This window comes from Trematomus bernacchii, unplaced genomic scaffold (genome assembly GCF_902827165.1).
Source record: "Trematomus bernacchii unplaced genomic scaffold, fTreBer1.1, whole genome shotgun sequence".
In the NCBI taxonomy this organism is placed as follows: Eukaryota; Metazoa; Chordata; class Actinopteri; order Perciformes; family Nototheniidae; genus Trematomus; species Trematomus bernacchii.
The window spans coordinates 735,026-752,291 of record NW_022987621.1 but is presented as its reverse complement, the minus strand read 5'-3'; the positions used below and the strand labels follow the sequence as shown (position 1 = coordinate 752,291).

Below are 17,266 nucleotides of genomic sequence, written 5' to 3'. Positions count from 1 at the left end.
CTCCTTCCAAAGCCTCCGACATCCACTACCCTGAAGAGGTACTGGGCATCCACGACAGCCAGCAGTACCAAGGAGTGGGTGGACTTGTAATTGAAGTAGAGGGACCCAGATTAGCTGGAGCCTGGATCACCACGTGCTTCCCATCAATGGCACCAACACAATTTGGAATGTTCCAGATCTCCTGAAACTCAGCAGCGATGGCTCTCCAGTCCTCCATCTCCAGATGGCACCCGCAACCTCCCTGACGATGACTGCCACTGTTATATGACCAACCCTATAGCTGAATGCTATGGTCCTGTATGAGTCACCGGTTGCCAGGTACCTGAGAAAAAAGTAATATACATGATTAAAAAAATATATATGTCAGACCCCACACACATACATACACACACACAGATCCCCCCCACACACACAGACACACACAGATCACAGACACACACACAGATCCCCCCCACACACACAGACACACACAGATCACAGACACACACACAGATCCCCCCCACACACACAGACACACACAGATCACAGACACACACAGATCCCCCCCACACACACAGATCACAGACACACACACAGACCACAGACACACACACACAGATCCCCCCCCACACACAGACCACAGACACACACACAGATCCCCCCCACACACAGACCACAGACACACACAGATCCCCCCCACACACACAGATCCCCCCCACACACACAGATCCCCCCACACACAGACCACAGACCACAGACACACACAGATCCCCCCCACACACACAGATCCCCCCACACACAGACCACAGACCACAGACACACACAGATCCCCCCATACACACAGATCCCCCCATACACACAGATCCCCCCATACACACAGACCACAGACACACACACACAGATCCCCCCCACACACACAGATCACAGACACACACAGATCCCCCCACACACTCAGACCACAGACACACACACACAGATCCCCCCCACACACACAGACCACAGACACACACACACAGATCCCCCCCACACACACAGACCACAGACACACACAGACCACAGACACACACACACAGATCCCCCCCACACACTCAGACCACAGACACACACACACAGATCCCCCCCACACACACAGACCACAGACACACTCAGACCACAGACACACACACACAGATCCCCCCCACCCACACAGACCACAGACACACACAGACCACACACGCCATGTACACAGGGGAGCAATACTGTGTTAACCTAGCTATCTTAATTAATGTCATCCATCTGAACTAAATCACAGACTTCAGTCATCATTCATCCATGGCATGCATGCTCTCTCTTTCTATACAGAGTCAGATGAAAGAAGTAGAAATACACAAAACGTACCGTAGGCAGATGGCGAGTCGCTCGGCGGGTCCGATTGACAAACGCATGTTGGTGTCCGCCTTTGTTATCAGTGGACCCACTTTGCCGAGCAACTCGTCGAACACGTGTTTGCTCATACGAAAGTACTGCTGAAACAGGTGGTCATCCAGACGGAGCTCTTGGACCAGACCGTGGTATTCCCCCCGTTGCAGACGTTTTCGGAGTATTGGATGTACCCAACAGCGACACACACTACATGGCCTCCTGCGAGACATTGCATACACTAAATTCACCCTTGCTACTACACTTTCTACCCTTGCTACAAAACCGGCAAAACCGGCATTTTGGCAATAGTGGAGAAGAACCGGGCTTTTTTTGCTTTGTATGTCGGGGGCGCGAGATTCATGTGATTGGTTGTTGGTCGCGTTGCTCGCAAAAAATCCCCAAGCTTCAGATACGCCCACCTCCAAGATTTTTTTTAACGCTGCTGTGTGGACGCTCCGTTAAAGTGCTGCTTTAACTGCACGCCTTCCTGCTGCCTTGCTTGGGCCGACACTCGAAGTGTGGAAGTCACTGAACTCTGGGGCTAACTCCCCCTATAACTTGTCCTTACTTTGGCCAACTTGATTTAAATGAGTTTGTTTATTTTATTCTAGATAATTGTTTATTTTGTTTAACTGAACCTTTTCTCTTGTGATTTGTTTTATTCTTAAATGTTTACACAAGTTGTTATCTGTTTATGAGAACATATTTGATATTGTGTTTGTTTATTACTTTGATTTATGTATTTAGCCCCCATTAACTGCGTTTCCCTCTTAGTTTCCCTACTTAGTTACTGAGAGCTGAAGGTGGTGGTGCTGGTGTCCAAGGTGGTGGTTTTCCTCTCTTCTTTTGTGTGTGATGTGCTCCCCCAGGATTTGATTTCCTGCACATATGACTGGGGTGATTTAAGTTTGGTTTGTTTGGGGATCCTTCCACTCACTCGTCGACCCTATCCCCCCACTGGTAAGCCTCAGCCCCTAATTCATTTTTTCCCTTTGTGCTACAGCCCTGTGCGACTGTTTTGAACTGCATTTTAAACTATTGACTTGTGCTAAATAAAATTGTATATTTTTGATAAATTGAAACCACGTCTCCTGCCCCATTAGTATTCGAACCTATGTGTCCTCTCTATAACTGAAAAAGTGTTAATATTTCCTTGGGTGAAACTCCCAAGGTGGCGTTGTCGGAATTGTGAATGGTGTAATCAAACCAACTTGAACAAATACATTCACCTATCTTCCCCTCTGCGGCCACTGCCACAAACTGGCGTTGTCGGCAGGATTGACTTTTTGAGAGCAGAGACGTGTGTTTCAATTATTTTTATTATTATTATTAGTGTTGCATTGTGGCCATTGCTAGAAGCTAGTTTACCCTGTATTAAGTGTTTTATATTGTGTTCCGAAGCAAAACAGCAGTTGGTTTCTTGTGGACCTTTGGTAAGTCAGGGTTTATTATTGTGTATTGCCTGTCTATTTTGGTGCCCTATCTCCACTGAATTAGCAACGGTGTAGCTATGGAGGGAGAGTTACAAGAGTTGAGGGATTTAGTTGCCCAGTTAAAAACAGACAATGAGAGGCTGTTGCAGGAACGGGCCTCGTGCTGCACCTTTAACTGCTACTGTTCCCCCTTCTAATCCTTCCAATGCTAGTGCCCCTTCAGCGGATAGACTGGTTTTTGTGCCCCGAGATAGGAAATGTCCTATGTTTAGGGGGAGATCAGGAATAGGGTTGAGTGAGTGGATCGAGGAAGTACAGGCTTGTATGAGAGCGCGCCGTTTGGCTGCATCCGATCAGGCATTTTTCTTGTTTGACCATCTTGAAGGAGAGGCCCGTGATGAGATAAAATACAGAGCAAGTGCAGAGCGGGAAGACCCTGTCAAAATAATTGCTGTGTTGACAGAGCTGTATGGTTGTTCTGATTCTTACGTAGCTTTACAAGAGGCTTTCTTCTCCCGACGGCAGCAAGAAGGGGAGACTTTGCAGGAATTCTCCCTTGCGTTGCTTAGTCTTATGTCATCTGTAAAGCAGCGGGCGCCTGATGACATGCAAAATGCAGAGGTTTTGCTACGCGACCAATTTGTAGAGCATGTCATTGATTGTGCATTGCGACGAGAGTTAAAACAGTTTGTGCGTCGGCAACCTACTGCGGCATTACTTGATGCTAGGGCGGAAGCAATCAGGTGGGAACGTGAGGGTTTGCCTGGTGGCAATAGGGGCCGAAGTCACTCTGTCCCTTCAGTTCTTGGTCTACAGTATGGAGTTCAGGGTGGTCCTCAGGTGGTGACTGGCTCACAGGTGTCTGAACTGAGTGAGATGAGAGAGATGCTAAAACTCCAGCAAGAGCAGCTTAACACGCTTACTCAAAGCATTTCTCGTTTCCAGGGCTCTCAGCTGCGCAGTCGCCCCCCCCCTATAGTGGCCCCATCATTTGTAGACGTTGCCAGCTATCCGGTCATTTGGCCAGAGAGTGCGATGGGGTACGTGCTGCTCCTCGTGCTCGGCCGTCCTCACCTGCTCAACAGTCTAGCGGGCAGCGTCGTTTCACTCAGCCATCGGAAAACTAGCGCCCGCCGAATTGCGGAGCCACAGTTCGGGGGGTGGAGTCACAGGCTCAGGAGAAGCTTCTAAGCTCATGTCTTCTTGTCCACATTTAGATGTAAGCATGGGTGGAGTTAAGGTTCCTTGTTTGGTAGATACTGGGTCCATGGTGTCTACAATCACAGAGAGCTTTTTCCATCAGCATTTTGAACCCTGGGGCCAGGAGAGGCTCCAATCTTGTCACTGGCTGCAGCTCAGAGCAGCCAATGGGTTGGCCATCCCTTACATTGGCTACTTGGAGCTAGAAGTTGAGCTTTGTGGAAAGGTAATGGCAAGCTGTGGTGTGTTGGTGGTGAAGGACCCCCCCGGTGGTGTCTCTTCTGCAGTCTCTGGTATTCTGGGGATGAATATAATTTGCAGATGTTACAAGGAGCTCTTTGGCCAGCATGGTTTGGCCTTGTTTTCTTTGCCTCCTGTATCGGAGGCCCCCGAATCATTCATTCAGGCTTTGCAAAAATGCCATCAGGCCAGTGTGCAGGCCCCTCCTGACATTTCAGGAGGGGTAAAAGTGCGTGGAAGGAAGGCTTGTCGTATCCCTGGTGGCATGATGAAGATTGTTGCAGCCACATGCTCAGAGCAGTACTCAAGTGGCACTGTGCTATTTGAGCCCTTGGATTCGGGTCTTCCGGCTGGATTTCTTGCCTCTCCAGCTCTGGTTCGGGTGGAAAGGGGCACCGTCTACATCCCTATTGTGAACGTAGGCGTGTTGCTGTATCCCCGCACACTGGTAGGCACACTCGATGAAGTTAGGCTGGTCAACTTGCCTGTTGGTGTCACCGAAGTACCATCCTGTGTGGCCAGAGTGGCATCCCAGGCTGCCTTTCCCTCTGTGCCTGACCAGCTGGATGCTCTAGACCTGTCTTCCTTGCCTGCTGAAGAACAGGTTAAGGTATGGTCTCTTTTGACGAAGCACGCATCTGTCTTTTCTGCTCACGAGGGGGACTTGGGTTGCACCACCTTGATCTCTCATGACATCCCTCTTCTTGATGACGTCCCCGTGAAGCAACACTATAGGCGCATTCCCCCGTCTGAGTACGAGGTAGTGAAGGAGCACATCAACCAACTTCTTGAGTCACAGATCATAAGAGAGAGTTGCAGCCCCTACGCATCCCCCATCGTGCTAGTGAAAAAGAAGGATGGTAGCCTGCGCATGTGCGTAGACTACAGGCAGCTGAACAGCAAAACCAGGAAAGATGCTTTTCCTCTCCCTCGAATCGAAGAGTCCCTTGATGCGCTGACGGGTGCTCGCTGGTTTTCCACCATGGATTTAGCCAGTGGGTATAACCAGGTACCAGTTGCAGAAGCAGACCGGCCAAAAACTGCGTTTTGCACCCCGTTTGGCCTCTTTGAGTGGAATCGGATGCCCTTTGGACTCTGCAATGCTCCTGGCACTTTCTAAAGATTGATGCAGCGGATCTTCGGGGACCAACAATGCCAATCTTTGCTTTTATACCTTGATGACATCGTGGTATTCTCTTCCACCGTGGATCAACATCTTGAGAGGTTGGAGGTCGTGCTGAGAAGGCTACAGCATGAAGGCTTAAAGGCTAAGCTCTCAAAGTGTGCTTTCTTCCAGCGAGAGGTGCGTTACCTGGGCCATGTGATTTCTGACCAGGGTGTCTCTACTGATCCCAGCAAACAGGAGGTGGTAGCCAGTTGGCAGCCCCCCACTACCATCTTTGGACTGCGGTCGTTCCTTGGTTTTGCCAGTTACTACCGTAGGTTTGTGGAGGGCTTTGCCAAATTGGCGGCCCCTCTACATACGTTGGTGGCTGAGTTGGGAGGCACCAAGTCCAAAAGGAGATCAGAGCGTGAAATCGCTGGGAACTGGACTGAGGAGTGTCATAGGAGCTTTGAGGCTCTCAAGACAAAGCTCACCACGGCACCTGTGCTTGCCTATGCTGACTTCTCCCTCCCATTCATTCTGGAGGTCGACGCAAGCTTTGGTGGCCTCGGAGCTGTGTTATCACAGGAGCAAGGTGGTAAGGTCAGGCCCATAGCTTATGCCAGCAGAGGTCTGAGGCCCACTGAACGCAACTCTGCCAACTACAGCTCCATGAGGCTGGAGTTCTTGGGGCTCAAGTGGGCCATGACCGAGAAATTCAGGGAATATCTGCTTGGTCATAAATGTGTTGTCTTCACTGACAACAATCCACTTAGCCACCTGTCCACGGCAAAGCTTGGAGCCACTGAACAACGTTGGGCATCCCAACTTGCGTCTTTCGACTTTGAGATTAAGTACCGCTCTGGTAGAAGTAATGGAAATACTGATGCCCTGTCCCGTCAGCACCCACCAGGAGCGCAAGATCTTGAAGCCATGCTCCCTAGCACGTTGCTCCCCTTGCCTTTACGGCAAGCCTTGCCAGTAGCAAAGGCAACACAAACGGCTGTCATAGCCCTGCCTCATCATACACAGTCTGATATGGAGGCACTTCAGCAAGCGGACCCTCTCCTTCATGAACTCTTGGTGTTCTGGAGAAGGAGGCAGCGTCCTAGCAATGATGAGAGGAAGCAGTTGTCCCGGCAAGCATTGGCACTGCTCCGCCAATGGGACCGGTTAGTTGAGAGGAGTGGGGTCCTCTATCGCCAGATCTTTCGCTCTGATGGGGCTGAAGCAGTTCTGCAGCTGCTTTTGCCAGCTGCTTTGAGAGAGCAGGTGCTCACCGAAGTCCACCAGAGGCATGGCCACCAAGGTATTGAAAGAACCTTGGAGCTACTTAGGCAGCGGTGTTACTGGCCAGGTATGTCCTCCGAGGTGGTATATTGGTGCAGCAATTGTGAGAGGTGTCAAATTGCCAAGGACACTCGACCAGCGGCTCGTGCTCCCATGGGACACTTGCTGGCTTCTAGACCCAATGAAATTCTAGCGATTGACTTTACTGTCTTGGAACCCACCTATAGTAGGTTGGAAAATGTCCTTGTAATTACAGACATTTTTAGCAAGTACACTTTGGCCTTTGCCACCCGTGACCAACGAGCCTCTACTGTGGCTCAAGTTCTGGTCACAGAATGGTTTTCAAAGTTTGGTGTCCCAGCCCGTATACATTCGGACCAGGGCCGAAACTTTGAGAGCATTCTTATCCAATAACTTTGCAGCCTCTATAACATCGAAAAATCTCGCACTACTCCCTACCATCCGGCGGGCAATGGTCAATGTGAACGGTTCAACCGAACCCTTCACAACTTGCTGCGTACTCTGCCTGTGTCTCGGAAACGGGATTGGAACTCCTGCTTGCCACAACTACTGTATTCTTACAACACTACTCCCCATCAGTCAACTGGTGAATCTCCATTCTTGTTGATGTTTGGACAAGAGCCAAGGCTCCCAGTTGATTTTCTGTTGGGTAGAGTCCCTGATCCAGTCGGTGGTCCTGTCCATGAGTGGATTCAGGAGCATCAGGCAAAATTGCAAATTGCCTTTGAAGGAGCTCAAGAGAGGTTAAAAACTGCAGCAGAGCGCAGAAAGAGGTGCCATGACCAGTATGTCAAAGATGTCCCATTGAACGAGGGCCAGTTAGTTTGGTTGCGAGATTGTGGTGCAAGAGGGCGCCATAAGATCAGGGATATTTGGAGTTCTGTCAGGTATATAGTGGTGAAAGCACCAAAAGGCGGTTCGGTGTACACGATTGCACCGGCAAACAACCTGACCAAAACCAAACGGGTCCACCCCACTCTGTTGAAAGCTGTGGTTGGAACACACTCTCCAGATGATGTCCCTGTCCCTCTCTCAATTCCTTCTGACTCACCACAGTCAGATGGTGAGCTTTCCTCTGATGGTGACCTATGGGTTTCAAGAAATGAAGCTCCGAATCCTCCTTCTACCAGATCAGCTGTGGTGACCCAAGAAACCCCTTGGTTGCTGTCTGACGAAGCCTCCATTGAGACTGGCCCTTCGGTAGCTCTCGCTGCCATGCCAGAATTGCCTTCCTCCCGCTTGGCTATCCCTCCAGCCACATGCCCTGATTCTAGCGCAGTGACATTGCGACGGACAGCACGGTCAACCGCTGGGCAGCATCCTAATGTCCATCATCTCCCGAGAGCATTGGGAGAATTGGCGCCTGTGGCCGAAAACTCTCCTGGTCCCGTGTCTAACTCTGTGTCGGTTATCTTTAGACCTTGGAACTAGGTTGGCTAACATTGGCTTGGATTCGTTCATCGTCGGGCCGACGATACAAATAGGGGGGGTAGATTGTAGCAGGATGAGAGTCCTAATCCCTTGTAAAGCTACCTCTCACTACTCTTTTTAACCTCTCCCTCAGCACAAATGCAATTCCAAAAGTATGGAAGTCAGCTTATGTCTTGCCTTTGCTAAAAGGAGGGGAGGCAACTATTTTAAATAACTATAGGCCAATCTCTAAATTGTCAGTTCAGGCGAAGATGCTCGAACGCCTAGTGAGTGAACAAGTAAAGGAGTTTTTATGTAACAATGACATCCTGTCTAAACATCAGTCAGGATTCAGAAAGCAACATAGCACCATCACTGCGACAATGAAAGTGGTGAATGACATTACGAGTATTTTAGATAAAAAGCAGAGTTGTGCAGCTCTATTTATTGACCTTTCCAAAGCGTTCGATACCGTCGATCATCGCATCTTAAAGCAGAGGCTACTCAGTATTGGCATATCCAGCCATGCAGTGGGGTGGTTTGTGAACTACCTCTCTGAAAGGTCCCAATGTGTTCACTTTGATGGGCTCACTTCTGAGTGGTTGTTGAACATTGCTAATGGTGTTCCTCAAGGTTCTGTTTTAGGTCCACTTTTATTCTCCATATATATCAACAGTTTAGGTGAAAATGTGGATGAAGCTACTTTACATTTTTATGCGGATGATACCGTGATGTATTGTGCAGGTCCCTCCATTAAGGAGGCTGGTGTTAAATTACTGGCTGTTTTTAATATTATTCAGGCTCAGCTCTCTGAACTTAAGCTTCTTTTAAATGTTGAGAAAACCAAGTTAATGCTTTCTTCTAAAGCTAAAAATACTCCAGAGCCTGTTTTAGATATTGTTACTATGCAAGGACAAGTACTAGAAGTGGTTGCCTGTTATAAATACCTTGGTATCTGGCTTGATGATTGTCTTACTTCATGTCAATAACCTGCTTAAAAAGCTGAGGGTTAGCCTAGGTTTCTTTTTCAGAAACAAGTCCTGTTTCTCGCTTGAGGCCAGGAAAAGGCTAGTCACTGTGACCTTTTTACCTGTGCTGGACTATGGTGATTTGTTGTATAGGAATGCACCTGCCCATTGCCTGAACAAGTTAGATGCCGCCTATCACAGCGCACTGAGTTTTGTCACAAATTGTAAAGCACTTACACATCACTGTACCCTGTATGCCAAGGCAGGTTTGCCATCACTTACTGTACGGAGGCTCAGTCATTGGTACACGTTTATTTATAAAGCTTTGTTGGGTAAACTCCCGTATTATATCTGCTCTCTGATAACACAGAGAGTTGCAAGCAGCTATTGTCTGAGATCGCATGATGTAGTATTGTTAGATGTGCCAAGAGCAAGGACTGTCTTAGGTAAGACAGCTTTTATGTGCGCACCTCCACTTGCTTGGAACAATCTTCAGCAAGAATTGAAACTGAGCAATCTCATTCCTCTGCATGTTTTTAAAGCTAGGCTAAATGAAATGCTCGTTGATACTATGGGTACTTGTAAATGTCTATAACTATGTAAATGTATCCTGTAAATATAATGTATGATGTCCTTTATTGTTTTATGTTTCATGTGGAACCTATATGCTGCAGGTCTCCCTTGAAAAAGAGATCTATGATCTCAATGGGACCAATCTGGTTAAATAAAGGTTTGAAATGAAATGAAAATGAAAAGCATATTCTCCTCGTTTGGCTCTTGTGAGCATATCACCACCAGGGGGCACCCTATAAAAGGGCAGAGGTTTCTAGCTGGCTGTCTCTTGTTTGTTGGTACACAGACCCGCCCCACTTGCGTGTTTGCCGTGTTTGCTTCCGCCACCGGTGCAGGTATGTTGCAGTTGCATTGCTCGCTTCAGGAAAGGTTCTGCAATTTGCCAGCGTATTGATACTTAGCCCTGCTTTGCCTCACCTAGTGGAGGATCCTCCGGGTGCAGCCTGTCAACGCAGCCATAAAAAGCATGAAGCTCTCCCCTCTCTGCGTCATCGATAGGAAAACCTGATCGGTATGTGCGCTGTACGGCGATCTATTTAGTCAATCCACCTCATTACTTTTATTGATATTAACGCTGTATTTGTATTTATTCATATACCTAGGGCCAATCCAATGATTAAGGGACATCTGCTGTTTTGCTTCACCGGAGAAAGTGTGTTTATCGGCAGTAACGTCACAACTGCTGTTGATCCTGCCTAAATGTTTGGGCTACTGCTACCACATTGCTGCTTCTGATTGCTGCTTCTGGCCAGCTTTGCGTCGCCTACTGCGGAGGCTCGCTCACTAGTTAAAGTGCTGCTTTAACTGCACGCCTTCCTGCTGCCTTGCTTGGGCCGACACTCGAAGTGTGGAAGTCATTGAACTCTGGGGCTAACTCCCCCTATAACTTGTCCTTACTTTTGCCAACTTGATTTAAATTAGTTTGTTTATTTTATTCTAGTTAATTGTTTATTTTGTTTAACTGAACCTTTTCTCTTGTGATTTGTTTTATTCTTAAATGTTTACACAAGTTGTTATCTGTTTATGAGAACATATTTGATATTGTGTTTGTTTATTACTTTGATTTATGTATTTAGCCCCCATTAACTGCGTTTCCCTCTTAGTTTCCCTGCTTAGTTACTGAGAGCTGAAGGTGGTGGTGCTGGTGTCCAAGGTGGTGGTCTTCCTCTCTTCTTTTGTGTGTGATGTGCTCCCCCAGGATTTGATTTCCTGCACGTATGACTGGGGTGATTTAAGTTTGGTTTGTTTGGGGATCCTTCCACTCACTCGTCGACCCTATCCCCCCACTGGTAAGTCTCAGCCCCTAATTCATTTTTTCCCTTTGTGCTACAGCCCTGTGCGACTGTTTTGAACTGCATTTTAAACTATTGACTTGTGCTAAATAAAATTGTATATTTTTGATAAATTGAAACCACATCTCCTGCTCCATTAGTATTCGAACCTATGTGTCCTCTCTATAACTGAAAAAGTGTTAATATTTCCTTGGGTGAAACTCCCAAGGTGGCGTTGTCGGAATTGTGAATGGTGTAATCAAACCAACTTTAACAAATACATTCACCTATCCTCCCCTCTGCGGCCACTGCCACAATTATAAAACATATCATATTATTCTGAAATGGACCAATCTGCACAGCGACTACTTTTACTTTTGGTACTTTAAGTAGATTGTGATGCTAATACTTTTCTACTTTTACTTGAGTAACATTTTGAATGCAGGACTACACTCTGTTAGTCATACTTTTACTTAAGTACAAGATGTGAGTACTTCTCCCTCCTCAATGTATTAGGGTGAGCCTTTAAAGATGTGTTCAGTAAAATGTGCTGTTGTTGGACACAAATACATAGGACATTTCTCATACAGTAATTCTTACACGACATGTTTGTATCAAGCTAAAGGATTCTTCATGTTTCTACATCTAGCTGTGCAGAATCACAACAGGACCTGATGTCAGACACATCCAGTGACAGTGTACCTGAAGAATCTGCGACTCTCGTCCCGCGAGCCTTTCAAGCACACCACCTTGGACACCCCGCAGAGCAGCTTCTCCCTCAGGCACCTCGGCAGAGTCCTCTCCATGTCCAAAATTGTGAAAGCTCTCTGTCAAATGTCAGCGGTTTACATGAAATGTATCAAATCATTTGTTTTTCATGCTTTCATTTGTTTGTACACAATCTAGAAAAGTCTTATTCCAATGCTCTTCACTAGAGATATTCACTGTAATTACTATTATATTCACTCCTTTTGATTAACTTTCAGCATTCACAAACCTCCTTAAGCATTACTCTGAATTTGTAACATCAACTTAGGCCCCGGCCCCACGGGAACGAAAACGGGTTGTATCCGCATATTTCTCTTGCGTATAGCCTTTTAAGCTACACGACGCCGTAACGGAACGATAGAAACGGACCCTTCAAACGACAACGGGTCCAAAGGTGGATAGATCTGGGAACGGAGCGCTCTGGGGGGTCCAACGGGGCCGTGTGGTAGCCTATACGGTCATCCGTCTCTGATAATGACGACGCAATAGCCCCGCCTCTCCCCACCTCTGCTGCTCACCCCCGCAAAAGTACACTGCACACTGAATTCAGATTATTTATCTTTATCTCGATATGGACATAAACGCGAGTGAAGTCTAATCTGACAGGACGGAGACACGCAGCTCCTCCCGCTGTGATGCAGCGGGAGCAAAACACACACTTCAAGTCAGATCATCACCCTTAGCTATTTTAATTACCTCTCAAACTACCTAAACTAGTTATAAATATGTTTATTTTTACTGTCGAGTCATCATTACTGGATCAGCTGCTGCATGAGACAGACACTGACGCTGTGAGAAGAGAGGAAAAAGAGACAGCCTCCGTGTATTTTATTATTATATATCATTATATCGTCGTTATTCATTTGTTTTAAAGCTCAATAAATAACAAAGAAGACCTTTGACCGGCACTTTTATAATTTTGTCCGGAAGATTTAAACTTTAGCACACGTTGACCGGCGAAAAACTCTGCCCGGATCCCTCGGCCCCCACCGCGGAGAATAAACAGAAGTGCAGCCATGACAACCATTCTTCTTCGCTGCTTTTGTGGAGGAAGTTGCTGCTTTTGTGGAGGAAGTTACAGCGCCACGTACAGGCTCGGCATATGTACTGCAGCTTTTCCAGCAGTTGGATCTAAACGGAGCTGTCTCGTGTGGGCAGACACTATCCGGTGTATATTGCGTGTGGACGGAAGCTTTTTGGCGATTGCGTTTGCTATCCTATGCGTTTTGCCGTATGCGTTCCCGTGGGGCCGGGGCCTTAATCTTGAGAACGTACGGTTTTGCATAATCTAAAACCAGTTTCCAGAACAGCTTCCCACCTGCAGGTTCCAGATGTTTTCACTTTCTTCTGAGATTCTTTCCACTGTGTTGCCCATCAGAGCGATGAGCATGTTGAGCAGCAGGATGTAGGTGAGGATGATGTACAGGATGAGCAACATGTAGAACACCTCCTTGTATTGAACGAGGTCGGTGAACTCCAGGTCTCCCATCCCAATCGTGAACTTGAACAGTTCCAGAGTAGTGAAACTGATGTCATTGTAACTCGGCTTCTCGCACTTGAACGGCTCCACACCGAAGCCCCTCCCATGAGCCGCCGTGTTGGGGTTGTTTTTATGAGCTGGAGGGGAGTCGTCCATGAGAGCAACAATAGCTAAGGATAAAGGGAAAATTAAGTCAGAAGTTTAGAAAACATTTTAAATCAGGGGTGTCCAAGCTCGGCCCGTGGGCCAACTGCGGCCTGTGGTCCATTTTTAATTGGCATGCATCAAATTCTGAAAGTATAATGGGATATGCCCTATACACCTGAAACTTGTGCTTGTCTTATACTGTACTTCTTAAATATATAGTTAAACATATGTTACAGAGTATTCATGTGTTCAACTTTTGTAGATAAAAAAAAAAGCCCAATAACTTATTTGCATAACAAGTTTGAAACATACCCTTCCTATTGTCCCTTATTGTAAACACTCTGAGACTTCTGTTTTAAGGAATTAGCTGCCAACACTTTTTTTTAACAAAATTAATTAAACCCTCTGGAGAGTTGTGAAGAATAATGTACCTACATTTGATTGATTTTTGCTAACTTATAACTTAACTTATGAGGCAATATACCTCACCTCTCGAGGGGGACCATTCGTATGTTTTCTGTTTGTGGCCCTCAGTGAAAAAAGTTTGGACACCCCTGTCTTAAGTACTCATTCTGAATGTGCTTAACTTATTCCATTTAGATTCATGAAAGTCTTACCAGCAGAAAATCCAAAAAGCATGACACTATAGACACATAGAAAGTGCAGCAGGTCACCCAGGATCATCTAAAGAGAGAAACAGACTTAAATCAGTCAACCAATCCTTACAAGCCAACCCACTCCGAGTGCTAACTCAAACTGAATCCTCACTCTTTGTATCATGACACTGTACATCCCCATCTGTTTGGAGCCTCTTGAGTAGTACAGGACGTTGATCCAGGCCAGAGCCAGAGAGAGCACCAGCAGACCAACGTACTCCCTCCGCCCACTGAGGTAGAGAGCGGGGCAGAGCAGGAGGAGGGTCGCCTGCAGGAAGCTGCACCACAGGGAGGGAGGGAGGGAGGGAGGGGGAGGAGGAGGAGGTACTTAAGTAAAGTAGAAATACTTCATTACAAGAGAAACTCCTCGATTCAAAAGTATGTAAGTATAGCCAGCTTAATGTACTTAAAGTGGACCTATCATGCTATATTTAAATGATATATTGTAGGGCCATACCTATATAAGGTATATTTATACATTTCTGTTTTCAAAATACCAAACAAATCATGCATTTTAGCCATGCCTCATTTCGCTCTATGTGCTGTTTGCTGTCTACGGGTCTGATTCTGCTGACCACGCCCCCCTGCAGGAGAGGGGAGACGTGCTCTGATCAGCTGCTGGGCTGTCAGAAGAGGGGGAGAAAAAGAGATCTCCGTCCTCCGTGTTTTATTCTATAGAGTCGTTATTCATTTGTTTTAAAGCTCAATAAATAACAAAGAAGACCTTTGACCGGCACTTTTCTAATTTTGTCCGGAAGATTTAAACTTTAACGGACATCTTGACCGGCGAAAGAAACTGAAACTGAAACTCTGCCGCACGGTCCCCTCGTTCCTTGGAAGACGCGGAGAGGTGGGTGTTTGTCATCTGCTGGTGGACTAACCGGAGAGAATTACAGTGCTTGCCTCGACGGGGAGGGATTGCATTGAATTAAAGCAGCAGGAGCAAACGCTTGCCTCGGGGAGGGAGAAAAAGAGCCACAGCGGAGAATAAACAGAAGGGTAACCATGGTAACTATGGGCGGGAAGTCTTCTTCGCTGCTTTTGTGGCAGACTACAGTGCCACTTACAGGCCTGGCATATGTACTACAGCGTCTCCAGCGCTTTCGAGCGGCAATGGCCGGCCGTGGCCCAACCCCACATTCCCCTGATAGGTGGAGAGTTGGCCCAATAGCCGTAGCGCCACCGTCCTGACGTCAGGACAGTGTTCAAATCTGGATCAGTTTTTATCAGATCCGTTGCAGCCCCTTTTTTAGAGATTTGGGTATGGAGGAAAATAGAGAGGGTTGTGTTTTCTGACACTTGGTGAGTTCCCTGGAACACCGGGGACACATATTCATGTATAAAAGACGTACAAAAGTGCATTTTGCATGATCGGTCCCCTTTAAAGTATCCATTATGCACCATGGCTGTTATAAAAGTATTACATTATTAGGCAATATTAAATGATTCCTTTAAATTGCTTACAAATACATCTAAGAACATTTAAATGTTGTAGTTTGTTAATAAGACCATTTTAGTTTAGTAATATATTGGTACTGCATTATATCATATGAAAATGTCATGTGTTTTATATGTTAACAGTGGCTGGTAACTATTAGTGTTAACACATTTGTAGGAAAAAGTACAATAGATGTTCCAAAATGTAACGGAGTAAAAGTATAAAATAGCATTAAATGGAAATACTCAAGTAAAGTACAAGTATGACAAAATAGTACTTATGTACAGTACTAAGATGTAAATGTAGGCTACTTAGTTACTTCCCACCTGAGCAGCGTGGAGTGAAAGCAGTGTTATGTGGTAACTTACAACAGGATGTCACAGAACCCATCTGTGTAGAGAGCCTTGAAGGTGGGGGGGTTCCTCTTGAAAATAGTTATCTGTGGATTGAGGAGTTAGTCATTTGAAATAGATTGAATTAAATGTTGACTATTTTTTGGGTAATCAGGCTCCACCACCTCACCGACTTATAGAAGAACCAGCCTGCTCCGAGGACACTGAGGATCTCTCCGACGCTGCGCAGGATGTCCAGCAGGTCGGCTCCAACGGGAAACGGGGGCTGTAGGACAGAACGTCAGGATCTTTGCTTAGGGCTGATGAAGGTGTTCCAACATGGGTTGAGTTGAGGCTTTTATTCAGTGTGTTTTTGGCCTTACCTGTCCTTCCTTTCTGTAGACAGCCACAGTGGTGAAGATGGTGAGGTATATCAGGTACGCCAAGAAATTAATCAAGAACAGTTTGGAAGCAAACCTGTCCCACTTATACTCGAGAAGACTGCGCAGAGGCTCGATCTGCAACATCTCCGGACGATTCTGAGGGAATGTTCACAGCATCATTTCACATTAAAAGTCCTTTAGTTATCCTGGCAGAACAACAGTACAAAAGCCGTCATCAGAGCCACGGGAGGATGATTATAGCGTCAGCAGGAAACAAAAAGTCGCTGAGAGGCTGAGGCCGGGCCTGTTTGATGTTGTATGACATGCTAAAAAAAAATACTTGCTGAGATCAGAAGCTCTGTTGAATAGTATTGTAGTTTAATGAAAATAAACTTGGTGATCAGACATAGACATTGTTATAATAATCAAAGCAATCATAAATCTTGCGTTCAACAAAAAGTACAACGGCCCTGTGTCACCCTCTCTTCCACACACACACACCTCACGCAGGTGAACAGGATTATAATGAGTGCCGCCCATATCCATGTGACCCAAGCCAACCAATCAATAGTGATCAAACAAATATATTATACTAAAACAAAACGCATACGTTTCATGGCTCCTACAATGATGTTGGCTGGTTTGCAGAAACACATCATTCCAAGAAATGAATAATAAACTGTCAGTAGTTTACACAGCATGTTGTTGGGGCTGATTATCTGATTCACCATGACAACTGTCTTGTTTCTGACATAAATCTTCCATGATCATACATCCTTAGGATAATTTCCATACATATAGAAAAACATAAAGAATCTCCCAAATAAAAGAAATCCAATAATATTATTTTTTTAACCACATTAAAAAAAAATCCCAAACTGGGATCAATAAAATTTATGTTATTTAGTGGGAATGCTGACACAGCATTCCAACTATATGTTATGCTACGTACAAAATTCTTTATTATTCCGCCGGGTTATTTTGCGCTGCTTCTTCTCCCACATTGAACATCGCAGAAACTCCGTTCAAACATCAAAACGTTCAGCTCGGTCGGGAATCGATGGCTATTACTTTTATTATTCATAACTTTCATAATTCCAGAGATACATCCCATAATTCATCACATTTTTAACATGGAAGTCAATCGACAAACTCTTCAGACTTCAACAAT

The 17,266-nt window shown here is 46.0% G+C and overlaps 1 protein-coding gene across 1 annotated transcript in view; it reads right to left on the bottom strand.

The window, feature by feature from the left end:
- Positions 1–17,266, bottom strand: part of LOC117484307 (transient receptor potential cation channel subfamily V member 1-like) — a 50,820-nt gene that overhangs the window by 8,763 nt on the left and 24,791 nt on the right. Inside the window, exons 7-13 of the mRNA XM_034132783.1 lie at positions 16,096–16,251; positions 15,903–15,998; positions 15,749–15,819; positions 14,055–14,220; positions 13,904–13,970; positions 12,978–13,309; positions 11,594–11,718 (exon numbers count right to left, since the gene is read on the bottom strand). Coding sequence (XP_033988674.1) covers positions 11,594–11,718; positions 12,978–13,309; positions 13,904–13,970; positions 14,055–14,220; positions 15,749–15,819; positions 15,903–15,998; positions 16,096–16,251 — 1,013 coding nt within the window. The remainder of the gene's footprint in view (positions 1–11,593; positions 11,719–12,977; positions 13,310–13,903; positions 13,971–14,054; positions 14,221–15,748; positions 15,820–15,902; positions 15,999–16,095; positions 16,252–17,266) is intronic.